A 27,142-nucleotide genomic window follows, 5' to 3' on the forward strand; every position below is an offset into this window, starting at 1 on the left:
GACGAATACAAGAATCAAATCGATCGGATCCATATAATCAGGCGTTTCAATTATAGTTATTTTGCTTGTGACTTAGAGTTAATAATTTTCGTTTATTAATCACTCTGTGTTTAATTAACATAAAAAAAGAGTTTGACCCCCTTACACATGGAAAATAGATTGATTTTACATATGTTTTAATTACAACATTGTGGACAAGTCTGGAAATGCCAAAATACAGCGTAAGCTGAATAATTTTTAATCCCATCTTTTGTCTTCGGGGATTAAGCGACCTTTTCGCTCACTTTGACAATCTAGCACAACAACAAATATCGCAATCATAATTGACTTTTTGTCGAAGAATTTGTAGCAATATTAGGAAAGAGAGGAAAGAATTGGTTGTAGAAAGATATCTTTCCTTTAAAGATCTCAAAATAAGTTGAAATTGAACAGTTTAACCGTCAGGTATTTAGATTTCAAATGGTTTGATAAATAAGTTTGTAGCTAAGACTTCTTGGGGGCTGTGCTGTTCCTTACCTCTGTTGTTTGGCCTTCTGTTCATTATGGATTGTTTATAAACTTCTGTTAAAAAATGTTCGGTAAAATTCTAGTTAATTGACTTCTTGCTATCTCAGAAAGGGTTTAGGTTAGGAAAGTGAAACTTTCAGGGATGAGTCTACAGGCTAAAGTATGTCCTGGGAAGGTATTTTAAAGTACCCACCTCAACTCCTTCTCCCTCTAGAGGGCCCTGAAATTTGCCTACATGACCTATTGAGATTTTGACAAAACAACATTTTACCTTAATTGTCAGTTTGCTAGTTGCTTTTTCTCTGCCTTTAGTTCTGAAATGATATTCCTGTTTTTTGAGTAGAATTTTGAGCCATATCAATGTTTTTTTTTAAATTTAGGAAATGTATTTGCATATCTTTAAAACCTTATAAAAGGGGATTGAGCAAAGTTGTGAAGCAGAAAACAATTTTGTTGCACTTCAATTAAGGGGAAGATCTTATTTGCAAGGTTTCACTTTTATAACACACACATTTTTAAAGTTCATCAAAGGTCAGGGGCCTCTAGAGGGAGAAGGAGTAGAGGTAGGCTAGGTACTTCAAAATACATTTGCAGGACATACTTTAGCCTTTAGACCCATCCCTAAAAGTTTCATTTTCCTAACCTAAACCATTTCCAAGATAGCAAGAAGTCAATTAACTAGAATTTTACCATGTTCTTTTGTTCAAAGTACTAACCTAGGTTGAGTAAAATTTTAATCTACTTTTTGACTATGCTGGTATTGCATGTAATAGCTTAGACCAAAATATTCATCATTTAATTTTGTTGAGAGCAGCATCTTAAATTAAGATGGAGGAATAGGATAAATTTACTATTCCTTAGTTTTTTTTTATCTTGATTAAATCTTGCTTTCAAAGTATGCCAGACTAGATTATTAAATTCCAGTTTAGTTTAGGAGCTTTTTGCTAGACCTATATTAGAAAGTTGTTAAGTTAAGTGAATCAAACTCTTGATTTTATAATGGGAAGGCATTTCAAAGCCCTTTAAGAATCTTAAACAAAGTATTATCATTCACCTAAGTCAACCAGGCCTACTTCCCATGATGGCAAGATGCCCCTAAACTAAGATTTTAGTCAAATAAAGAATAAAAATGATCAAATTTTCCAATTATTCACTAGGCTAAGTAGATAGCCTAGCAAAGAAAGAGACATAGCCTTTAGAATCAGAATTTCATCTGAACCCAAATATAAATTATAAGTTAATCAGAGACCAGTATATCATCCTCAACCTATTCCAGATAGTTGTTTTGCCTAGTACTAAATACCACCCCTTGAAACTTTCCCATAAATGCACTAACACTAGGCTGCAAAACAAATTCTCTTGATATTTTGTAATCAGCAAATGATTAATATTAATAATTAATTAATTAATAAGAATGATTAATTAATAAGAGAACTGCCTTAGCCTGAACACTGTTATGTCTCCCATTGTTGAAGTCTTCAAGTCTACAGTTGACAAAGACTAGTGCAGAAAGGTCTGGCTCACACTGTTTGATACATCTGACTAGTCAAGTCATCATCATTGACTAGTGTTTTGTCAGTGTGATTTAAGGTAATTGGCCAATGGTTATTTGTATCAGAAATGAACTTTCTCCCTTCTTATAAATAAATAGGCCCCATGAACTGCATATAGGCTAGGCTATAGAAGTTTATTCTTTTATAATAATAGGCAGCATTGTCACTTAAAATAGTTCAAAAGGCTGCAGAACCTAGTAAATTCCAAGAAAAATTGGGGAAAATAATTGAAAATTAGTCAATATTTCAAATGAAAATGACCAGCAAGTTGTATTGGGCCAGCAATATGCAGATTGTATATCAAATACACTAAATTCTCTATAAGTCATTGTTTTCTTCAAATTAGGTGAATAGTTTGTTAAAGTAGGTTAATGGACAATTTTGTAAAATTTTAGACAAGCTATTTTTTTCCTATATTGGTAGGCTAAGGGGTAAGGTTAAGAAAAAACCTTTCAATAATGAATCCAGGGCTTACAATTTACTCTTGGAAGGTTTAGTTGAGCTACTGTGTTAACCACCCTCTGATTTTTAAGTCTTGGATACTTGCCTACTTGACAGATCTATCCTGAATCCATGCCAGAAATGAATTTCACCCCTTCTTCTACACATATATAAAAACTCAAAAGATTCTCAAATGGCCTTGATTTTTAATTTCTTTTTTAATGGCTTTAGTTTTTGACAATGCAATTCCTTATATTTCAGAAGAATTTTAAGTTATGCCAATAGTTTTTTTCCTAAATTTAAAAATAGGCCTAAAGTAAGATGCTTAGTACTCAGACAGCTAATCACTACATAAACAATTAACTGTAAAATCTCAATCATACCCCCTGAAAAGTGGATTGTGTCACCTTTGGACTTGATTTAATTTTCTTAATAAGAATAAGATTAGCTTGAATATATTATACATGAATAATATTTAAATTCAGTGATAGTCAATGATGGACCCTAATCTTGGATACACATTTAAAGCTTGAGCCAAGCTTTGATACAGGTTCATAAATTTAAAACAAAGTTGCTAAATCATAGAAAAACTTAAACTTGGATAGACCCAAGCCCCTATAATAAAATTAGAAATAAACACAAGCAAGCTGTATATGTAAGAGCATACACAAGCAAGTATAATAAGTAATACTACAGTATGTCTAAGGGAAGTGTCTTGAAACAATTAATCATATTTAAATAGGCCAGGCTATGGGGGTAACTTTTGTCTAAATTTAAATTTTTAAAAACCTATTGGGCTGATATGGTCCAGTACATAACTATAGAACCTATTGGTCAGCTATTTCATATGACTTTGATTGCAAAATTCCTCCCTAGCAGTGGAAAACTTACCCATATCAAGCCCATTTTTAAGAAGGGACAAACAGACCTAGATAGCAACTACCCCCTATCAGCCATACTTTGGTGCTTTGCCAGGTTCTGAAAAGCATAATAAAGGCATGATCATCCTGATAACTCTCAGTTACTTAGCCATATCAGCATTGGTTTTGCAAGGACTCCTTGATTGAAACCAACCTCAATGAGTTTTATTATATTGTCCCTTTGCTTGACATCTATGTGCTAGATAATTGAAAGCTTTTGACAAGGTACAGCTCAACCTCCTGATACTTAAGTTATACGCATATGGAGTGTTGAGGCTACAGGTTTGTTTGATGCTTTCTTAACGATAATATGAAAAAAACTTTGTTTTCTTAAAGAGTTAAAGAGGCTGCGTCCCAAAGTCGAACCTTAAAACGTACAGGAATTAGGAGAGGCAGTTGGGAGGCTGCCGCCCCCCAAACCCCCCACTTTTAAAGACTCTTTTGTACAGGTTTTTTGTTGTGGGGGGCTGCCGCCCCCCTAACCCCCCGCTCTTGGCTTCGGAAAGGCCCTCTTTTAATTAACAAAGAATACAAAACAGGCTTTTGTTTGCTACCCTACCCCGCCCCCCAGTTCTTAGCTTGTGTGCTCTGTGTCTGGGAAACAGTTTCAATAATTATGTTAAAATGTAAATGGAGTGGTCAACTTCATTGTTACTAATTACTAGTTTTGGCGCAATGGTTCTCCTGTCCTCTTGTGTTTAACATTTTTCGAAGTTATTCCATTATTCATTCATTTCAATTTTTCGTTAAATAAAAGAGGGCCTTTCTGAAGCCAAGAGCGGGGGGTTAGGGGGGCAGCAGCCCCCCACAACAAAAAAACCTGTACAAAAGAGTGTTTAAAATAGGGGGGTTTGGGGGGCGGCAGCCCCCCAACTGCCTCTCCTAATTCCTGTACGTTTTAAGGTTCGACTTTGGGATGCAGCCTCTTTAACTCTTTAAGAAAATGAAGTTTTTTTCATATTATTTCTGTACGTTTTTCTACAATCCATGGTGGATGTAATTTAATAATTCCTGTACTCCTCATACAGGAATTAGGACTGCCTCTCCTAATTCCTGTACGTTTTAAGGTTCGACTTTGGGACGAAGCCTCTTTAACTCTTTAAGAAAACGAAGTTTTTTTCATATTTTGTGACAAAAACCGCCGATAAGGGACTTGAACCCTTGACCTTAGGATTAAAAGTCCCACGCTCTACCGACTGAGCTAACCGGGCATGTTTGAAGTCGAAATACCTGCATGTGTATAAATATAACTTTTAAATAACTTCTAAGAATTTCAAAAATTAACATGGGCTCTTATGGGGAAATGGGTTTTTCTAAGCTAGAAAATCGGGGGTTAAGATTTTCTGACGAAACTTTCCAGGAAAATTACTCGGAGAATTCCGCGTCGAATGAGTCTTCGTACACCCAGATCCGATGTCGGCTGTGACCTGTAGGCGTGGCAGAAAAAAAACAAAAGGAGAATATGAACATTAAGTGGCTATGCGTGGTTTCTGGAAAACAGGGGAGGAGTTATCGGATCGAGCTGAAATTTCGCGGATAAGCTCCTGGGCCCTAGGGGACCTTAACTTGTGAATTTCAGCCCGATCGGACAACGTTAAAAGGGGTGGGGGGTGGGGTTGGGTGGTCGAAACTTTCGGCCAGATTTTCCCCATGAAGGAAAAGTCGGAGGGGGATGAAATTTGGCAGGTTTCTTAGTTGGAGCTTGGGCTACGACATGCATCCCTCCCCATCCCTCTGCGACCACTGGAACCGAAGATCGCTTAACATTGTCATGGTTTGCCTCTTTAAAGAGGCATGAGTGTGCCTCCTTGAATACAACAGAAAAGGCTCTCACAAATACCAAAAGTGATGCTAACTTCTCTGAGCCAGTTGTAGTTTCTCAGTGGTGTCCTGCAGGGAACCATATACTTATGGGAATGACTAACTCAGGGCAGCAACTGAAGAAATAAGAAGGCACTAGAGAGTGTTCAGTATCTAGCCACCAAGTTTGTACCATATCTGCAAGAAAAGCCTAATGAAGATTGTCTTAGATCCCTCAATTTCACAATGCTTGTTTACAGAACAAAAAGAGGGGATATTATCATGACTTGCAGGTTGTTGGAAAACATGAGCCTAAGTTCAGTTGTCTCTCTGTTCTCTCTGCCAGAAATAGACAATTCTCTAGCCTCTCTATTCTCTCTATCCAGAAATAGACAAGGCCTAAAAAAGATCATTAGTAGGGGGGAGGGTCATCAAAATCGTAAACAATCCAAAAATGTTGATTTTTTTTGGTTCTAACAGGTCTCCTTTTGGAGAGTTGCTATACTTAACCTTTACCTCTTAGTGTTTTTGCTAGCTATTAAATAAATAAAAAAAAAATCTTCGTCTATCCAAATTATAAAAAAAAACCTAGTCTATCCATAAAAAAAACCTAGTCTATCCATATAAGAGTTTGGTATGATATTGGTATGTCCTTATCATAAAATGGATGGTAAGGCACTAGAGAGTGTTCAGTGTCTAGCCACCAAGTTTGTACTATATCTGCAAGAAAAGCCTAATGAAGATTGTCTTAGATCCCTCAATTTCACAATGCTGGTTTACAGAACAAAAAAGGGGATATTATCATGACTTGCAGGTTGTTGGAAAACATGAGCCTAAGTTCAGTTGTCTCTCTGTTCTCTCTGCCAGAAATAGACAATTCTCTAGCCTCTCTATTCTCTCTATCCAGAAATAGACAAGACCTAAAAAAAACATTAGTGGGGGGGAGGGTCATCAAAAACGTAAACAATCTAAAAATATTGTTTTTTTCGTTCTAACAGGTCTCCTTTTGGAGAGTTGCTATACTTAACCTTTACCTCTTAGTGTTTTTGCTAGCTATTAAATAAATAAAAAAAACTATTGATTTTTGAATTAAAATGGGATAGTTGTAGGCATCAAGTCATGGCTAATTGTAGAAGAAGCTAAGATAGATAGTTCAATTGAGTAAGAAGAAAAACCTGGCATTAATTCCCCCCTTATTAGGATTGTATAAAAAGGAGGATAGCTCATTTGTTTATAGATATGTCTATCTATTATCTGTCCATGCATCATTGCTAGGCAAGTAGAACCAAGATAGACAGTCATAGAGGTACTATAGTGATAGAACCTATAGTTTTTGAACTGTTTGTTTAATTTGGCTTGGGCAAACAGATCATTACATTGCCAGAAAATAAGAGGTAAACCAGGGATGCTTACCTATGGTCTTAGGCAGGTTGAACAAAAAATTTAGAATTGAAACATGATACCATTAATTTTGCCTAGTATGAGAGGCAAACAAGCATCTAAAGTCAAAACTTTTTTCAACTGAAAGTAAGGAGCAACATTAAAACAACTCTTCAATACCATGCTTTTAACACTAAAATATACAGAATAATGTTGACCCTTGATTTCAGTTAAAAAATACTTGTTTTTGCCTCTCCTCAGTACCTTCCTCTTTACACTGGTTTTATTTTTCGTTCCAATTATTTTAAGAATGACTCCTGAATCACAAAGGATGGTTAATTAGAATAACAAGCTTTTTAAAATTTCTTAAAAAAAATTAGCATAAAGAGCAAGGTATTGAGGAGAGGCAACATATAGGTAATGATTCCCTCATATAGGTAATGATTTCTGTTTGTTTTAAAATTTAATTCTGTTCCTTAATTTCAGTTGAAAAACTTGTTTTTTATTTAATTTATGATTGTTTTTTAAATAATACTGGAAAGTCCAGCTCCCCCTCCATGGAATATTCCCTTCTTCCACAAAAAATTCCTCCATGTAAATATCCTTCCACATGCCCCCCCCCCCCCCTTAACCAGAAAAATCCGCCCTGAAAAATGTTTGTATACTTCTCAATAACCAATACTATATGTAAACAATGGGTAAATTTCAAAGCTCGTGGGCCTTCCCCTGGGGACTGTTGGGTGCTAAGTGATCCTCAAAGAAATAGTTATTAGATTTTTTGACTATGCTGAAAATATGGATACCTCAAAATTTTGATTGGGTGACTTTGGTGAAAAAATGAGAGTGGAAGGGGGGCTAGCTGCCCTGCAATATTTTTGGTTACTTAAAAAGGGCACAAGTACTTCTGATTTCCAATCAAATGAGCCCTCTCCCGACCTTCTGCAATCACTTGTTTGATGTTATCACTTCTGTGAAAAACAAACAAATAAACATGCACCCATGATTGTTCTTCTAGCAAAAAGAAAAATTCCACGTTTTTGTACATAGGAGCTTGTAACCTGTACTGTAGGGATCTCTTATGTGCTGAATCTGATGTTATCATTTTTTCATTAAGATCACTTGATGTTTTGGGGCAAACCCCTTTTTCTAAAATTTGGCAAATTTCCCCAAGCTCGTAACTTCTGATGGGTAAATTAAATTTGATGAGTTTTACATGTTTTGAATAAGCATCAAAATTCGATTCTTTTGATGTGTCTGTTGTTATCACAGCTCTGTTTGTTAAAGTTTCAGTTACTATTAAGTTGTAATGCTCCTTACAGCTTGTTACCATGAACTGTTTGAAGACCAGTAACCTATATGTGTACATTTTTAACAGCAGGTTATTAAATTGCTGTTCAAGAAGATGCTCATAGTAAGCTAAAAGTGAATGTCTTTTTTTAGGTAAGAAATGGCAAACCGGACAGTAAAAGATGCAGTGTCTGTTAAGGGAACAAATCCACAATATTTAGTTGAAAAAATAATTCGATCTCGCATATATGACTCAAAATATTGGAAAGAAGAGTGTTTTGCCCTAACAGGTAACTTATTATTCCAATTTTTTATATTATGCATATGCAAAAAATAGGGGAATAATAGTGTCTTGTCAAAAAGAGTCCCTCCTCTCCTGGAATTATTCTAAAGCCTCCCTCTCCATCTTCTAAAAAAAAACACACAGAAAGCACAATTTTAAGCATGTCTCTGCCCTCTCTTGCAAGGTAAATCCTAGGGTCCTTTCTAAAATTTTAACATATTTACAAGTGAGAGCTAGGTAGGTCTAGTGCTTTTATTTTGGAAATAATGTGGAGACATCCTGACTGATTAAGAGGAGGTAAGGTCAGCTTTTAATGCATAATTACACCTTTAAATTAACCAAAGGTCATGGAAGTGACACGTAACTTACAATTCAGATTTGTTATGTCATGCTTACGCACAAAATAGAGGAGGAATAGTGTCTCACCCGCATTTGTTTAAAGAAGCCCCTCCTCTCATGGAATTAATCTAAAGCACACCCCTCCTCCTGAAAATAAGAATGTGCTGAAAGTGTAATTTTTAGCATGTTTCTGCCCTATGGCAGACGTAAATCCTATGGTCCCTTTGTTTATAAGTACGAGTTAGGTAGATCTAGTGCTATTATTTTGGAAATCATATCATGTTAAGTCAGCACAACTGGTGTGGAGGCATCTTGACTGACAAAGAGGGGGTAAAGGCAGCTTTCAACACATAAATACACCTTGAAATGAACCAAAGGTTGTAGAATTGACTGGCTCTGGATAGTTGCAAGGCCATAATAAAAGGATAAAAGAAACTGCAGGGAGATGTTTACACCCATGGGGTCTACTCCATTTGAGGAGTGAAGTCAGAGAATATGTAAGCAGAGACATGCAATTTTGACCAAGAACTGGAAGCATAGGCTTTTCTATGGTCCATATTTTTGCAAATCCTCGTTTAGGGGGTGAGGGGTCATCTAAAATATGTGACACTTAAAATTTATGGACAAAAGCGGTTTGGCTGCGCAAATTTGAGCTACTACTGGACTTGTCAATTAACCCTATAACCATTCTGATTCTTAGTGCCAATTTCATTTTGTGTCACAATAGAAAAATGTTTTATTTAAAAACCCAGCTTTTAGAAAAATTAAAATAAGTTTGAACAAATCGAAAGAAATAAAAATTTGCTCAAATCCATTTCAGGTACATCAAAATTTTTTTTGTGACTTCTAATGAGCTAGAAATGGGATCTTATTATGACAAGACTGTGTACATTCCTTTTGAAAATAGGCTAAATAAATTAACATTTGTTTCAAATATGATATTTTAATATTATAGTTTAAATTGTAAGTTATTTTTACCATCTACATAAATGATAATAGTGTCTTCAGCCACATCTTGAAGTCTTTGAGGCTTTAATCTGACTGGTCAAAATTGTTTTGAATCTTGAACATGATTGGTTGAAAGTTGCCATGCTATATATTGGACAACTGTTTTGAACATACTTGGCTATTTGGACCAAGCTTTGACCCTTATCCCTTTTGTGTAGTTATTTGTTTTATGCTTGCTTCTTTTGGTAATTTCTGCTACGTTCTATTAAGGAAATCCTTAGAAAAATGTAGTTTAAATTGCCGTAGAAAAATAATTAATCAAACAATTAAATAAAATGATCTTTAATATTCAATACGTATGGACAAAACATCAGATGTTTTTCCATGAACACATAACAGAAAAATACTAAATGTATTTATATTTAAATAATAGTTTTGTACCAGGGGAATCTCCACTATGACTGCACAACAGATTCTGAGACCTTAAAATACTCAGGACAATGAAAATAAAATTTGATGAATAAAATTTGATAAAGATTGTTAAATTTGTTAAGTGGGAACTTGCGCAACCATATATATCTGGAAAAGATTGAAAAATCTGGAATTCTAATTTCTAATGAAAATTATCAATAGTATTTGTGGCCCAATCAAGGAGGCACACTCGTGCCTCTATAAAGAGGCGACACACGACAATGTTAAGCGATCTTCGGTTCCAGTGGTCGCAGAGGGATGGGGAGGGATGCATTTCGTAGCCCGAGCTCCAACTAAGAAACCTGCAAAATTTCATCCCCCTCCAACTTTTCCTTCATGGTGAAAATCTGGCCGAAAGTTTCGACCCGTCAACCCCAGCCCCCCTTTAACGTTGTCCGATCGGGCTGAAATTCACAGGTTAAGGTCCCCTAGGGCCCAGAAGCTTATCCGCAAAATTTCAGCTTGATCCAATAACTCCTTCCCTGTTTTCCAGAAACCACGCATAGCCACTTAAAATTCATTTACTTTTTTTTCCTAGACGCCTACAGGTCACATCCGACATCGGATCTGGGTGTACGAAGACTCATTCGATGCGGAATTCTCCGAGTAATTTTCCTGGAAAGTTTCGTAGGAAAATCTTAACCCCCCGAAAGTTTCGACCCTCCAACCCCCCCCCCTTTTAACGTTGTCCGATCGGGCTGAAATTCAGAAGTTAAGGTCCCCTACGGCCCAGGAGCTTATCCGCGAAATTTCAGCTCGATCCGATAACTCCTTCCCTGTTTTCCAGAAACCACGCATTAGCTATTTAATTAACGGATTTCTCTCCATAAGAGCCCATGTTAATTTGAAATTTTTTAAAAGTTATTGAGAAGTTATATTTACACACATGCAAGTTATTAGCTCAGTTGGTAGAGCGTGAGACTTTTAATCCTCGGGTCAAGGGTTCAAGTCCCTTACGGGCGGTTTTTTTTCACAACATCAAAAAAAATTTGATAACACCTGGACAGCTTATCATTTGGGAGATAACAGAATATTAGCTTCTTATGAGCAAAAGAAACATTTCGGTCATTCTATCTATTTTTTTTTCTATTTTATACAATGATTTAAAAGCGGGGGGGGGGGGCGGCAGCCACCCAAGTTCCTCTCCTAATTCCTGTACGAGGAGTACAGGAATTATTAAATTACATCCACCATGGATTGTAGAAAAAATGTACAGAAATAATATGAAAAAAACTTCGTTTTCTTAAAGAGTTAAAGAGGCTGCGTCCCAAAGTCGAACCTTAAAACGTACAGGAATTAGAAGAGGCAGTTGGGGGGCTGCCGCCCCCCAAACCCCCAGCTTTTAAAGACTCTTTTGTACAGGTTTTTTGTTTTTTTGCTAACCCCCCGCTCTTGGCTTCGGAAAGGCCCTCTTTTAATTAACAAAAAATTGAAATGAATGAATAATGGAATAACTTCGAAAAATGTTAAACACAAGAGGACAGGAGAACCATTGCGCCGAAACTAGTAATTAGTAACAATGAAGTCCCCCCACAAAAAAAACCTGTACAAAAGAGTCTTTAAAAGCTGGGGGTTTGGGGGGTGGCAGCCCCCCAACTGCCTCTTCTAATTCCTGTACGTTTTAAGGTTCGACTTTGGGACGCAGCCTCTTTAACTCTTTAAGAAAACGTAGTTTTTTTCATATTATTCAAAAAGAAGAAACGTGGGTGAAAAATCAGCAAAAATGAGCTAAAACCTTTTGGGACCAAATAGCTTAAGAAGGTGTAGTTGTCTATGCTTGAATTATTAGAGACAAAACACCATGTAAAATTTAGTAATCTAGTTTTTCTTATTAGTTTTCACGCTGCAATGTGGCAACACTGACAGAAATGTGGTACTGCCCTAGAAACTTCAAAATTTTGAAACAACCAAAGAGAAATCTTAGAATACTAAAATTTCAGATATAAATAGACAAAATTTAACACTAGTCCCTGGGACCTACTAAATGTTTTTATTTCAATGTCCTTAGTACATTAATGAAGAATATTATTTTTTTTTCTAGCTGAGCTCCTTGTTGACAAAGCAATGGAATTAAAAGCTGTTGGCGGTGCCTTTGGCGGCAATATAAAACCCACACCATTCCTCTGCCTTGTTCTGAAGATGCTTCAAATTCAACCTGAAAAAGACATTGTTGTGGAATTTATTAAGAACGAAGATTTCAAGTAATGCAAATATTACGTGCTCATTTTGTGGTGCTGCGTCTTAGTGTGGCCTTAAATATTGTTTATAATGCCTATAACTTAGGGTATACCCAAAATGTTTGCAGTTTCAGGAGATAACATCACCTTGTTCTCCCCATGACTGGCTCAATAGATAAGATGATTTTATTTGACAAATACCTACACAATATTTTAAGAACACCTGCTAAGAAAACCCCCTAAGGGCTTGTTGGGAGCAGGTAGAAATCTGCCTCTAGGCGTTATAGGTGTTATTACGCCTAAAAAAATTGTCCTCGAAGGGTGGACAGATAGGGCATCCATAAACAAAAATGTCACCTATCTCCTACCTTCAAAATTTATGAACTTAAACATTCACTTTCTGCATTTAATTCCATTTCAAGCACGATTCGTGTTGCTTCTTATTTTCTTAAAGAACTAAACGATTTGCAATACAAGACTATATTCATATGATTACCTGCCAACGTCAAAGGTATTAAAAACTTTGGTTAAAAAAAGGTATGTGATTTTTACCCCCAGTTAAGTTACATTCCCCCCACAGATATTACAATTGTTATTGGAATTTCTTCTCTACTCCCCAATATAATTTAAGGCTGAAACTTGGTGTTATACTAAGTGTTTATTGCATTGTTTTTGTATTCATACTCTTCCTAACGTTTTGGATAACCTTGTTTTCCAAAGAGGAAATAGAGGAGCAGGAGTTTATATGAAAGCATAAGAGGAAACACTGGAAACAACGGGGGATGCTAAATGTCTATTTCTATTAAAGTAATTACGTAACAGTGAGTAAAGCAATGAAGACACGCCCGTAGTTTTGTTTTTTAGGTGGGTCCCTTAATAACAAAAAACATATTGGATGATTTAAGTAAGAATTATCCAGAAATTTAGTAAAATTTAGCATGTCAGATTTTCCTCTAATTTAATATCCCTTTAAATCCTGAAGCAAATTCACCTGGAAGTAGCTTCATTAGTTTGTTTCGTCCCTAGTGTAAACTTTTTAATGGCACGATCTGTGGGATTGGCAGCATTAATGCGAACATTAGCAATGCTAAAGCAGCCGAGATCCAATTTTCTTTGTTTTTCTGTGTTATTGGTCTGTTAGAAAACATCCCTTTTCCCTACAAAATCGAAGTCAAAGCACCATCTAACAGCACCTACTAGCATCGTTTTAATTAAAATAATGGTTATTTGAATTGTAATTTGCTAAAATTTAAGGAGTATATACTCTTATAAAATATACACAACATATTTTGGAAATTCGGAATTTATTTATGCAGTATCGCCATCTAATTTTAAATTGCTTCAAAGTTGATGTTAGTAAATCATGTACCAGGAGTGCTGTAAAGAAGATAACGGTCAGAGAATCAAGGATGTATTCCCATACTAAGTACTTTACCGCCCTCTTTAACTTGCTATTTGAGGCCCTATTGCACTTGCAATTTTTTTCTAGTTCTATTTTATATTTTGTGCATTTAAAATAATTACTCTTTAGGAGCTGATCAAGTCACTTATAAAATTTGATCACGTTTCTTAACCGTCTTTAGGAAGATAAGGTACCTTAAGGGATCACATTGTCTCATCCATTAAAACCTTTTTTAAATATATTTTTCCGTTATTTTAAATCTCTTGATGCTTTTTGTTTCTCCGGCATTATGCCTCTCAATTATAAAAGAGAGAGAGAGAGAGAGAGAAATAATTTATTAACCAATATAACGCTTACATAATCTTTCAAAAGTCATCGGGGAAACCCACTGGGTTGTATATGATGGTTGTTTCCGTCCTTATAATCTACTAATATTTATTCACGCTTCACCTATAAACCAAATCACTAATACACACTCAAATATCACATATTCGGCGTTTTTCTCACAGTTATTTCGTTATGCAAGGATTTGTAGTAATTATATTGATTTTAAAAATAGATGTAAAATCCTACGACAAAAATTGATATTAAGAGGTTTTTCTGCAAATAAATTAACTTGGCAATTAAAAAAATTTAGTTTTCCTTATAACGAACTTTTAAATAAATGCCAAAAGAATTATCTGGAAATACTTAAAGAAATTTTCGGCTAATTTCGGAGCTTCGCGAAAAGATGATGCAGCGCCATTTATTTTGAATTGTGTTTTTAATAGAGGGGATTTTTTTTTAAAAATAGCCACATGGTAAAGATGAATTCTATAATTGTTTAGTTCATTCAGGTTTTTTGCAAAGTGTTAATATTTGTGGTTTGGTAAAATTTATCATATTTAGTTTACCTAATGTTGCTAAAAAGAGGAATATATTAACAGGATAAGCTTGTTTTGGTGTTACTTGGTTGTTCTACATTTGCTTTTTTTTTCATAGACATGTATTTTGGGGGTGATACCTGACACGGGGATGCCATGGATATTCTGTGGTAGGCACAACACTTGACTGGGTAGAGAATTTAAAGTGCCGAAACCCTATAGGCAAGTGTATTCTCCTGATGAGCCCTTGTGTTGGGTTGTTGCCTCTGAATTATTTGTCTTTATTGTTTCTATTGTTTGGTAAATGACGACTTATACTTATTGACGACATGACTGCCTGTCCATGGATTATTCTTTATGGTTGATTGTGTATGGCTATGCTGTTTGACCTATGTGTTTGTATGGATGAGTAGGGTTAAGGCCTCAGTCAAGTGCTGGTCTATACTAATCACTAATTTAGGAAAACAGTCTTCCTTTTCTCCTTCTGTCTCTTTTTTTTTTTTTTTATGTGTTTGTGCTGTTGCATTGGTGATTTCTCTTTTCATAATATATATATATATATATATATATATATATATATATATATATATATATATATATATATATATATATATTCGTTGTTTTATGTATGTTTTATATATTTATTTTATTTAATTTTTAGTGCTGTATTTGGAATCATCTGATTTGGAAGTGGGTTTCATTGACAGAAACGCGAATATGGTATTTGACTAGAACAAAAAGTTAGGAATCTAATGGTAGCCAACTACTGCTGCTTTATTAAGATGTTTCCTAATGTAGATCTACCCCATAAGAATATTTTTGATATAGAGGCTTAGATATGTTTTTGATAAAGAGGCTTAGATATGTTTTTGATAAAGAGGCTTTGATATGTTTTTGATAAAGAGGCTTAGATATGTTTGGTAACGAATTTAATCTTATAGGTATGTTCGAGCTCTTGGTGCATACTATATGAGGCTCACTGGCACATCGGTTGACTGCTTTAAATATTTGGAACCGTTGTTGAATGACTACAGGAAGATACGACTCCAAAATAAACAAGGCCGTGAGTCCCCTTCCGTTTTATTCATTTTTTTTTCATTAAACATATTATCGTTTTATATTTTGTCCTTTTTTCGTCAGTATTGTATCTATTCCCCTGGATTTGCTACTGTTGACCCGGTAGGATGAAACATTTAATGGCTTAGCTGCTGTAAAAACCTTAAATTCTTTAACACTTTGAGTACCTAAATATTTTAAGTAGTTTAAATACTTTAAATACTTGGAGCCTTTAAATATTTTAATTATTTAATTCCGTACTTTAAATAAATTAGGTACCTTAAATCTTTAAATGTTTAAATTCTTTATTACTTTAAATACTTCAAACTATTTAATAATTTAAGTACTAGTAACTTTGGTTGAAAGACTAGGAAGATGCGATTCAAAAAAAGGCCAAGAATTCTCGTCTGTTTTATTTATTTTTTCTTTAGCAACATTTTATATTGGCTCCTGCCTTTTTATTGCATCAAAATTGTATCCATTCCCCTAGACTCGCCACTGTTGGCCTGTTAAGGCCAAATACTTGGTGCCTTTAAGACCGATAAATACTTGATGCTTGAACTCTTTAGATATTTTAAATGCTTTAAAACTGTAAATACTTGAAGCCTTTGTTAGGCTCCTACCTTTTTATTGCATCAAAATTTTATCCTTTCCTCTAGACTCGCCACTTTTGGCTCGTTAAGGCCAAATACTTAGAGCCTTTAAGACCGGTAAATACTTTAATGCTTGAACTCTTTAGATAGTTCAAATGCTTTAAAATTGTAAATTCTTAAAGCCTTTGCTAGGCTCCTACCTTTTTATTGCACCAAAATTGTATCCTTTCCCCTACACTCGCCACTGTTGGTCCGTTAAGGCTAAATACTTGGAGCCTTTAAGACCGATAAATACTTAATGCTTGAACTCTTTATATAGTTTAAATGCTTTAAAACTGTAAATATTTGAAGCCTTTGTTTACTGACTGACGGCAGAGACGATTCCAAAATAAACGAGGCCATGAGTTTCCTGCCTTTTTTATTATATGTAGCATCTTTGTCGTTGTGCCATTGCTGTACTGAAGTAGTACCTTTTGTTTGTCCCTAATTTTTATACTTTCATGTTTTTGTGCTGACTGACATACTCCTTACTGTTTAACAACTGAGACCCTAATTTCTATGGTTTATTGTTCGTGTTTTTTTCTTTTGGAAAACTTGTTTTTATCTTATTCGAAGTGATAATATTTGGTTTGATCCACTCTGAAATTCTGAAAATTTGTTGAGTTCAGCTAAAGTTCTTTTTTCTATACAAAAACAGATGAAAAAATTTTTATGAAGAGGCGAACTCCCTCAAAAAGCCAATCTTTGGCGAAACATATTTATAACTATAACCAATTAGAGGCTCGGAATAGAAAGCACGGAAAGAGTAGGGCCATAAATACCTTACCTTAGATCCTCTGGTGCCTCTAGAGGCCCCTAGGGCATCAACAAGGAGTCTCCAGTCATCATGGTATTCCACTGCCGCCAGTACAAATACCGTTCGGGTTGGAGCGGAGGATGCAGCGGAGCACAGATCGGACTGATATGTCGGCGTAGGTGTTCTTAGGACGACCCCTCCTCCTTGATCCTTTACGTTGCCACAAATAGGTTGCCTTGAGAGATCTAGGGTCAACTTTCTAAAGACATAGCCAAGATACATAGATGTTGGCAAATGTTATCGAACGGTTCGAGGCAACGAACTGTAACTAAGGAAGCGACTCGCCTCAATAGTAACCGAACTCTAAAAAGGGAATTTTAAAATCAATAGGTACATCAAAAGAATCAGCTTATTGTGTTGATTCCAAATATTTGAGATTCATTAAGTTTAGTGTTACCCATCAAGAGTTTTCTTAATTAGGGGGAAAGATTGCATAAAATTAAAGAAGTCTTAATGACAATCACACCATCAGATTGAGCGTACCAGAGAACCCTACTATTGAAGTTTTAACCTCCTATTTGTAAAAATAGTTTGTTTTTTTGCCAGAAGGCAGATCACGGATGCTTGCTAATTTTTTTTTTATTTTTTTTTTTGTTCCAGGGATGATTGTTTCAGAATAAGGGTCCTAAAAGATTGGGGGAGGGTGGATTTGAACGGAAATTAAAAGTTGTAGTGCCCTTTTTAAGTAACCGAAAAGATTGGAGAGCAACTGGGCCCCCTCCCACGCTCATTTTTCTTCAAAATTATCTGATCAAAATTTTGATAGCCTATAGCCATTTTGTTTATTATAGTTGAAAGATCGAATAATTATGTCTTTAAATGTGGAATAACCTCCCATAGTCCTTGGGGAGAGACCTGTAAGTTATGAAATTCGCCCATTGTTTACGTATACAATTTGTTATTGGGAAGTATACCGACATTTTTTAGGGTGTGTTTGTGTTTAGGGTGGATTTCTATAGTTAGAATCTTCCTTGGGGAGGGAAATATCTGGGGGTGAATATTCCAGGGGAAACTTTACACTGGGGGGGATTTGACAGAATTACTATGCGGAATTCTTTTTAATTGTCTTACATTCTCTTTGCCAAATTTATCATGTAGAGATGATCCGGGGGAATCATCCAGGGGCTTTTTTTCGTGTGTTTTAATTTCCGGGAAATCATTTCCACGGAAGGGGGCATTTCTGGAGTGATCGAGAAACCGATTAGAAATTAAAGTCTCATTAAAATGAAAGAATGCTAAGAAGAATTTTTCTGGCTGTATCGTCCGCAAGCAGTTTTACTGGGAGGAAGGATTCTCAGCGAGGATGATCCTGTCTGGAGGGAATTTGACGGGGAGGGGGGGGATGCACTTTACTTTGGATGAAATTTCCAAGGAGGAGTTTTCCCTGAGGGGGAGGGTTTATTTCATAGAGTGTGAGCCAGATTTACTGTCATTATTTGAAAAACGAATGGAAATCATTCCATGTATGAAGGGTTGCCCCCTTCTCAATACCTTGCTCTTTCCGCTAAAGTTTGACTGGTTCCAATTTTTTAAGGGTGTCGACTGAAACATCGGGGCCGTTTTGTTAGAATAGAAAGCTTTTTTAAAAGTGCTAACAGCTTTAGCACAAAAAGCAAGGTATTGAGGAAGGGGCAAACCTTCAGATATGGAATAAATCTGCCAAAATTACTATGCAAGTTTTGTATTAATTTTTCATGTGAGGTGAGCCGAATTCGTTGAAAAACGTCCAGAAATTAAAAAAAAAAAAAAAAACAGTTTTTTAAAACTAAAAGTAAGGAGCGACGTTAAAGCTTAAAATGAACAAAAGTTATTCCGTATATGAAAGGTGCCGGTTTTTCCTCAACGCTTCACTCTTTACGCTATAGTTTTTATCGTTTTAAAAAGTAGAGTTGCGACAAAGAGTCAAACTTTAGCCTAAAGAGCGTGGTGTTGAGGAGGGGAAGCCCCTTTCACATATGTAGTAATTTCTGTTCGTATTGTTTTAATGTCGCTCCTTACTTTCAGTTAAAAAAACTTTTTTATTATTTCATTAACAAGATCCTTGTTGGTGTTTGTTGGTGGTGTTGGTGTTTTTTCCTGGTGTTTGTGTGCTTGTTGGTCAATCTTTCCAGTGCGTGTTCAAGATTCTTTGGAAATGTGTAATATAAAAGACCAGTATCCTACTCCCATGCTCTGAATTGATATGTCATGATTGGGATGCGTGTGTCAGAATCGACAGAACCTGACTATAGAGGAGTCTGAGTTTGATACGGAGTGAGAAGACGTGGACCGCCAGACTCTCTTCATTCTGTTGAAATCTCTAGCCTATAAGGGACGTGACTTGTTTCTCCAATTGGTCAAAGTTTTCAGTTATACATACAAGGACTATGAATTTTTCACTCGTTCAAGCTAGTCACCATTGCACTTGATCTGAGTGGAGAATGGGAAGTCGCCACACATTTAATTTTGTCGGCGTTTATTCCGATCCCTCGATTTATCTTGCCCTCGTGGTAATTTTTTCAAGAAGTTGTTAGAGGCGTTGCGTGCATTTCTCAAGGATATTGACGTCTTGAACAAAGTTAAGGCCACCTTTTTTTTACTTTTCTCAAAATATAGTCAATTACTATGATAAGCATCAACGGTGATAGGATTCAGTTTCTATTAACTCCTGAGAGAATCCTAAAGTGTCAACACAAGCCTCAGAATTCAGATGCATAGTGGAAATTATTTTTATTCTATTTGATTGAGTACCATTATGGGAAAGTATCTTCCATAGGATTTCTCGAGTAAGTCGATTGTGTTTCAAAATCAACGACTATCATGTAGATTTTGGGCCGGAATTCACAAAATTCTTCTGCGAGTACTCAAAGGATGAGTACAAGATATGCAGAGGACCGGTCAGGTTTGAAACTTTGTTGTTCTATGAAGTGGAGAAAGCATGGAAAGAATAAGGGGGTCACAATTATTTATGCGTGTTTCTGACCGTTGAAGGGAGAGTTGTTTATATCTAATGGACGAAGCAAAGGCCTTGAACTTGCTTCAAACACAGGAAGATGAGAAAGACAGTCGTTTTGAGACTGTTGGACGGGGAATTTGCTTCCTCTACTGGGTATTGCAACGGGCCTTAATGCTGTTTATACCTGTTTCAGGCAGAATTAAATAAGCACCAATACCATATTTCCTCGTTTGGTTTTTTACATATTTTCCAGTCTTTCTTTTCTTGTAATTATGTTCTTTTTTTACTCTTTTTTAGAATATGAATTGCTTCATATTGATGAATTTGTTGACAACTTGCTCCGTGAAGAAAGATATTGTGACGTTATTCTCCCTAGAATACAGGTAAGCCTGATGATAGATTTTAAGTTTTGACGGAACTAGCACTTTTAATACAAATAATTTTATGTTACATGTTGTTACAATCATGCTCAAACAAATTTTTTAAGAACGTGTTAGAATAAAATTTGTTACCGAGCAGACAGTAATTACTGTCTTAATTTAGTTCTTTAATTTTGTTTTAATTTAATTTAGTTTACTGTCTGAATTGCTTTCTATTTAGTTCAGGAAAACCCCGATCAACTTATCAACTTATTAAAACCCCGATCAACTTGTTTGCTTTGAGGTTTTCTTGATTTTTTCTTAGCATCCGTAAGTTGTTGAGGGAAAATAAGTTTCGATCAAAAGTTTTCCGGAAATGGTTAAAAGAATGGGCTTAAAAAATTGGAACCTAGTGGAACGGGGCAAAGAGGAAAACGTTTGAACAGATTGATAATGGGTTGTGCGCATCTATGTTTGATTCAAATGGCTTGGTGCTACGATCATTTGTTGGTAGTAATAGTGTTAATAGACGTGTGGAACGTTAAGCTTTCGTGTTTATATTATGTTGCTTGTGTTTGTGGTGTTTCTGTTAAGTTTGGTGTTTATGTTATCTCATTTTTGGATTTCTTCCTCGGAAAAATCAATGCATGCCTTCTAAAACCCGAGTGTTCTTGAATTATACAATTATTCATTGTTTTTGTCCGGAGACACTAAACAACTAATAATTTTGATTTATTCTTATGATTGTGAGCGCAGAAGTGACTAGAATGTTTGTCCCTTTTATTTATTATCGTCTTAAACCTTTTCCACTGAAAGACCACATTCTTAAAACAAGATTCGAAATTATTAGTGGAATTAATAAGTCTATTAAACTGATTTATAAGAATAGATTGTCGAATTGCGATGTTCGGAACAGTAAAATTGATAAACTTACAATCCGCCAAAACCTGAAATCTAAAGTTACAATCATGTCTACCAACAAAAATTTTCATGATCTATATTATGTCTACCAACATAAATTACAATCATGTCTACCAACAAAAAAAGCTTTTCATGATCTAGATTGCCTTTGGAACAGTCCAGAATTTGCAATCTGGTCTTTCAGTAGAAAAGGCTATTTATAAAGGGGCTCATCTTATTGTTTCCGTCATTTTAAGGGTGCGGGTGTAATAATAACAAATAATTAATCATTAGTGATGAAAATTGACGTTTTGAACGTTTGCTATATTTTTTATGTAAAATTACCCAACCAATTGTTGTTAGAAAAGAAAAGCAAATTATTACAATAACTATTACCATAGAGGCAGTTGACTCATATTCATGGTATATTGTTTTGGGTTCTTGTATGATACACGCCCTACTTAACGTTCTTCTAATATGTTTCTCTTACATTCAATCCTAATGAAATATACCAAAGTGAGATAAAATATAAAACTTTAGAAACAAATTTGGGCTATATATTTGCACATTAGAGGGGTAGGGGTAAAGTATAGTGGATCTGCATTGTTTGTGTGCTAGGTACAATTATTCTACATATTATGCAGTCAGAATTGTTTTCTAACTTCATCCTTAGACCTTAGATCCTCCTGTGCCTCCAGAGGCGCCCAGGGCATCAACGAGAAGCCGCCAGTCATCCCTCATGTGCGCCGCAGCAAGGACATCTTCCCACGCCGGTTGAATGGAAGCATTTATGTTTCGCAGGTCCGTCTGATAGGTGCGCCGCAGTGTATTGCGCGGCCTGCCTCTTCTTCTTCTTCCTTCTGGTTGCCTCTGGAACGTCGCTTTCGGGATCCGGGAATCGTCCATGCGAAGTACATGCCCCAAGTATTTCCACCGACGTGTCCTAATGACATCTGTCACTATGGGTTGTCCAGTCATCCGTCTCACCTTCTCATTAGAGATTTTTTGTGACCAATGGATGTTTAGTATTCTCCGGAGACATGTATTCTCGAAAGCTAGAATTCGCCTTTCTTGCGTGTTATTCAGATGCCAGGTTTCGGAAGCATATAACAGGACGGGGATGACGTTGCTATTGAATAGACGAAGCTTGAGTCGGAGGGAGAAATTCTAACTTCATACTGTCCAAATACTTTATCCCCCCCTAATGTGCAAATATATAGCCCAAATTATATATTTTTCATCTATTCTGTCACTTCTCTTTGTCTTGTCTCAGACTAAGCTGAAAGTAACTAACGAAAAAAAAGGTTCTACAATGCGTCAATGAATGAACAACATTAGGTAGGGCGTTTATCATACGGTTTATACGGTTAATTTTTGTAGGAAAATGAATGAAAACGCTTTAGGAATTATAACAGGTGCCACAAGGTAGCCACATAGTGGTGCAAGCCGGGGATTGCCAGGAAATAATACCAATAAAAAAATGAACATGGAATTAAGTCAAATGTCTTTTTCCCTTAAATTTACCTTTAATAATCCATCCTCCCTCAACGGATCCAGATTTATTGATCAAAAGCTAAGCTTTTCATGCAATACCGTATTTTTGATGTCGTGGGTATACTTACAGTGAATTTCTCAGCATTTATATAGACAATCCTTCATCTGTAGTCATTGGGTCGATCACAGCTCGTATAAAGGTTCCGTATATTTACTACTCAAAACAGAATTGTTTGATACAAGAGAAATGTCCCTTTCTGTAGTATATTTTCTGACTTGCAAAGTTGAAGCAAACCGCTTTTATTTATTTCAATCAGATCCTATATAAAAGTTCTACCTTTTTGTTTTTATTATAGAAACGCTGGTTGTTAGAAGAGGCAAATGAGTTATTACCAAGGATTTCAGCGCTAGAGGAGGATTTGGATGCCGAAGATACGGAAGAAGAATCAGATCAAGAGATAGTTCCTCCTCCACCGGTATTAAGAGTGGAACATAGAGAGAGGGAGAGAAGGTCAGTGGCGTTCTATCTTGAGACTATGGGGAGGGTTGAATATTATAATTGAACTAGAGTCCTATCTACGGCATTGATTGTCTGCCCCAAGTAGTAATTGTTGCCAATAATGTTTTCCGACACAAGTCGACCAAGTCCAGACAGGCAGGGCTATGAAGTCATAGTTGGTCGTAATTTACGGCCAAAACGGGTTAGCTCTTAGGAATGAATGCCTTGAAGTCGGAGTCGTCAGAATTTAAGGCTTTCGAATCTGGATCGTAGAAAATGAATAGACTCCGACCTCTGTACCTTTCAAACTATTGTTTAAGTTGGGTTTTTGAATTCATCAACTAGAAAACTACAATAAATGAAATAAGGAATAAACTATAGTTCCGTTTTTTCGGTGGAACCTTCCCCTTTTTGATGTCGTGGAATTTTGCTCTTGTGCAATCTTCAGCTGCATTAAAACGAATTTCTCAAGAAAAAAAAAATCGAAACTTACTTTTTGAAGCCACAAATATTCGGCCTTGCAGAGAAGCAAATCTCGTGATATAGGCTCTCTTAAATACCTGTTTAGTATCCGCGGAAACATCTTGGTCAATATACGGCTTTTGACTTGGTTTGTGAATGTATATGGCAGTGGTAAAAGTGCTAAATTTGGGTTGCCATTTTTGTCACCTTAGTTATACTGTACTTGAGAACTGTATCTGGGTATGGGCACTCAGAAAGTGTCAAAATATGGACTTGTTCCGCGTTAATGCTGAGCATCCAATCTAAAAAATTTAAGGGCTTTGGATGTGAAATAGAATTTTCTTCTTTGATTTTTTGGTTTTCTAGTTTATTTTTTTTACATGTGTTTATGTTTTATTTGTTTTGGTCTCGTTTTTTTCCCCTTCTTTTTATAAAAGTCTCTCAATGCGAAAACGAAATATTAAAGGATATTTAGTTCAATTGTTTCATTATTTAATTACTACTTCTACTACTAACAACTCACCGCAGCACCAAGCCGCCTGAGGCCAAAATAGTTACGCACGCTCCTCCTCCATCCCAACCTATTCAAAGCTTCCCTCTTTACACCCTTCCAAGAAGTTCTCATTTCATTTAAATCTTTCTTTATCCCATCCTCCCACCCCAGTTGGGGACGACCTGCTTTCCACTTAGCCCGAGGTGGTTGGCCGAAGAGGACAATCTTTGACAATCTATCACGCTTCATCCACAGAACGTGCCCCTAACGATCTAAACCTTTCTTTTATTATAGCCTAGAAAGTGTGATTGAATCACACTTTTCGTACAGCGTTCTGTTTGAAATAAGATCAGTCAGCCGGGTACCCAGAACAATCCGTAGGCAATTTCTCTGGAAAACATCTAGTTCATCCGCTTTTCGGAGCGCTAATATATTTAATTCACTATCTTGCTTAAAAGCCTTATCCATTATCATATGTTTCTGTAGCTTTGGATATTTATGTCTTTATTTTTCATTTTAATTTCTTAAATTGCATGGCTTGGGCTCTTTCATCAAATTGATGACCCCTCCCAGGAAACGACTAATTTATTTCCTTTGCCCAAGAGAGGGAAGAAGATTTTATGTAGTTGCTTATGTACCTGTTTTCCTTCAGCTTTCAGTACGTTGATTTGATTAACTATCTGATTTTAAGCCTACGACAAAAGTACGACAAAAAATACGGTCTAATGCATAGAAGGTGTGCCTCTGCAGTCCTAAGTAATGATTTAGCCAATAATGTTCAATTTGCCAAATCTAATAATTTGCCAATAATTTTTTCCATCAAATTGCATTCCCGAAAACATACTGAGAATAGTTGAAAAGAGTTGTTAAATTTGCTGTTAAATAGTTGAAATTAGTTACCAAAAGAAATTAAGCCGATCTAATGTTTTAAAGAAAGATATGTAACGCCTAAGCTGGATTCTGAGCCATTTCCACAGCCTTGAATTGATTAAGTATTTGATTTCAGGTTTACTGCAAAAACAGGATAAAGAATTAATTTAGATATAATTGTCAGTTTGCCAATAGTTTTGTCTAATCTAATAATTTGAAATTTTGGAAATGGGAGAAGGAAATGTAACGCCTAAGCTGGATTCTGAGCCATTTCCACAACCTTGTGTTAATTTGAGAAAATTTGCCAACATTTTTTGTCGTTAAACTTGGACTTTTCTTACATGTTACAAGTAAATTTGGACCACACCCTTACAAAAGGACTTCGCTTTATATCTAAATAGGATTATAAAATCCATTGCTTGAAGAATAGAAATTTAGACATTTAGATTATAGGGTTCTAAGAAATATTAGTGTTCTAAGACTATATATAGTGTTCCCAGGGCTACAAGATCTAGTGTTCCAAGATTATAGTGTTCCAAAATCTACAAATTTGAGTCAAAAATTTCCACTCTATCTCATTTTTTTAAATAATTTTCTTATATTGATTATTTACTGGGTTATTATTTTTATTGATCATTATTTACATTGATAATTTCTTATCTTACAGGGAATACCGAGAGGAACGGAGTAATCGAGTTCGGGACCGTGATCGTGATAGAGTTCGAGATAGAGATCGTGATAGTAGGCACGAAAGGAGGGAAGATCGAGGAAGCAGGAGTCAACATGAAAGAAGAGATCGAGACTATTCAGAGAGGTATGTCGAAATGAATTCGTTTTTGTGGCACTTGGTATTGACCAAGTGACATATAGCAATCGCAAATTCTGTCGGTCTGTCGGTCCCGGTTTTGCTACTTTAGGCACTTCCAGGTAAGCTAGGACGATGAAATTTGGCAGGCGTATCAGGGACCGGACCAGATTAAATTAGAAATAGTCGTTTTCCCGAAACTTCATGAAACTTCATATTTAGAAGGACCTCGTAACTCAGGTCTCTTATTTTAAATCTCTTCCGGATCCAGCGTAATTGGGGGGGGGGGAGGGCAGTTGGGGGGAAACCGGAAATCTTAGAAAATACTTTAAGTGGTGAGATCAGGATGAAATTGGATGGGAAGAATAAAAACCTGTCTAAGATACGTGACTGACATAACCGGACCGGATCTGCTCTCTTTGGGGTAGTTGGGGGGGGGGTTAATTCTGAAAAATTAGAAAAATGAGGTATTTTTAACTTACGAACGGGTGATCGGATCTCAATGAAATTTGACATTTAGAAGGATATCGTGTCTCAGAGCTCTTATTTTAAATCCAACCGGATCTGGTGACATTGGGGGGGGAGTTGGGAGGGGGAAACCTAAAACTTGTCCCGACCGGATCTGCTGACTTTGGGGGGAGTTTGGGGTAGGGAACCTAAAATGATTGAAAACGCTTAGATTGGAGGGATCGGGATGAAACTTGGTGGGAAAAATAAGTAGAAGTCTTAGATACGTGATTTACATAATTGGAACGGATCTGCTTATTGGGGGGGGGGGTAATTCTGAAAAATTAGAAAAAATTACGTATTTTCAACTTACCAAGGAGTGGTCGGATCTTAATGAAATTTGATATTTAGAAGGACCTCGTAACTCAAGTCTCTTATTTTAAATCTCAACCGGATCCAGCGTAATTGGGGGGGGGGCAGTTGGGGGGTACCGGAAATCTTTGAAAATACTTAAAGCGGTGAGATCAGGATGAAACTGGATGGGAAGAATAAAAACCTGTCTAAGATACGTGACTGACATAACCGGACCGGATCTGCTCTCTTTGGCGGTGTTGGGGGGGGAATTTGGAAAATTGATGTATTTGTAACTTACGAAAGGGTGATCAGATCTTAATGAAATTTGATGTGTAGAAGTATTTTGTGCTTTAAAGCTCTAATTTTAAATTTTGACCAGATCCTGTGACATTGGGGTGATTGTAGGGAAACCGGAATTCTTGGAAAACGTGAAAATTGGGGAATAGGAATAGGAATAGGTTTTATTTGCACAATCTCTCGTAGTCATAAAACTAAATGGCACTTGTGCTTACAAAAAAAGGATCAAATCAAACGACAAAAAAAAATCAGAAGACAAATAGGATAAAATCAACAATTGTTATACTTTGATACAAAGAAAGGGATGAATGAGTTGGAAAAACGATTTGTTCGTGAAGGAGGTGCTGCTAA

At 36.1% G+C, this 27,142-nt stretch overlaps 1 protein-coding gene across 1 annotated transcript in view; it reads left to right on the plus strand.

The window, feature by feature from the left end:
- The first annotated feature begins 312 nt into the window (after window positions 1-312).
- LOC136032711 (pre-mRNA-splicing factor 38A-like) overlaps window positions 313-27,142 on the plus strand; it is a 30,521-nt gene continuing 3,691 nt past the window's right edge. Inside the window, exons 1-7 of the mRNA XM_065713018.1 lie at window positions 313-444; window positions 8,042-8,178; window positions 11,971-12,130; window positions 15,313-15,434; window positions 20,109-20,194; window positions 22,921-23,075; window positions 25,556-25,702. Coding sequence (XP_065569090.1) covers window positions 8,049-8,178; window positions 11,971-12,130; window positions 15,313-15,434; window positions 20,109-20,194; window positions 22,921-23,075; window positions 25,556-25,702 — 800 coding nt within the window. The 5' untranslated portion in view covers window positions 313-444; window positions 8,042-8,048. The remainder of the gene's footprint in view (window positions 445-8,041; window positions 8,179-11,970; window positions 12,131-15,312; window positions 15,435-20,108; window positions 20,195-22,920; window positions 23,076-25,555; window positions 25,703-27,142) is intronic.

Source organism: Artemia franciscana, chromosome 11 (genome assembly GCF_032884065.1).
Source record: "Artemia franciscana chromosome 11, ASM3288406v1, whole genome shotgun sequence".
NCBI classification, from domain to species: domain Eukaryota; kingdom Metazoa; phylum Arthropoda; class Branchiopoda; order Anostraca; family Artemiidae; genus Artemia; species Artemia franciscana.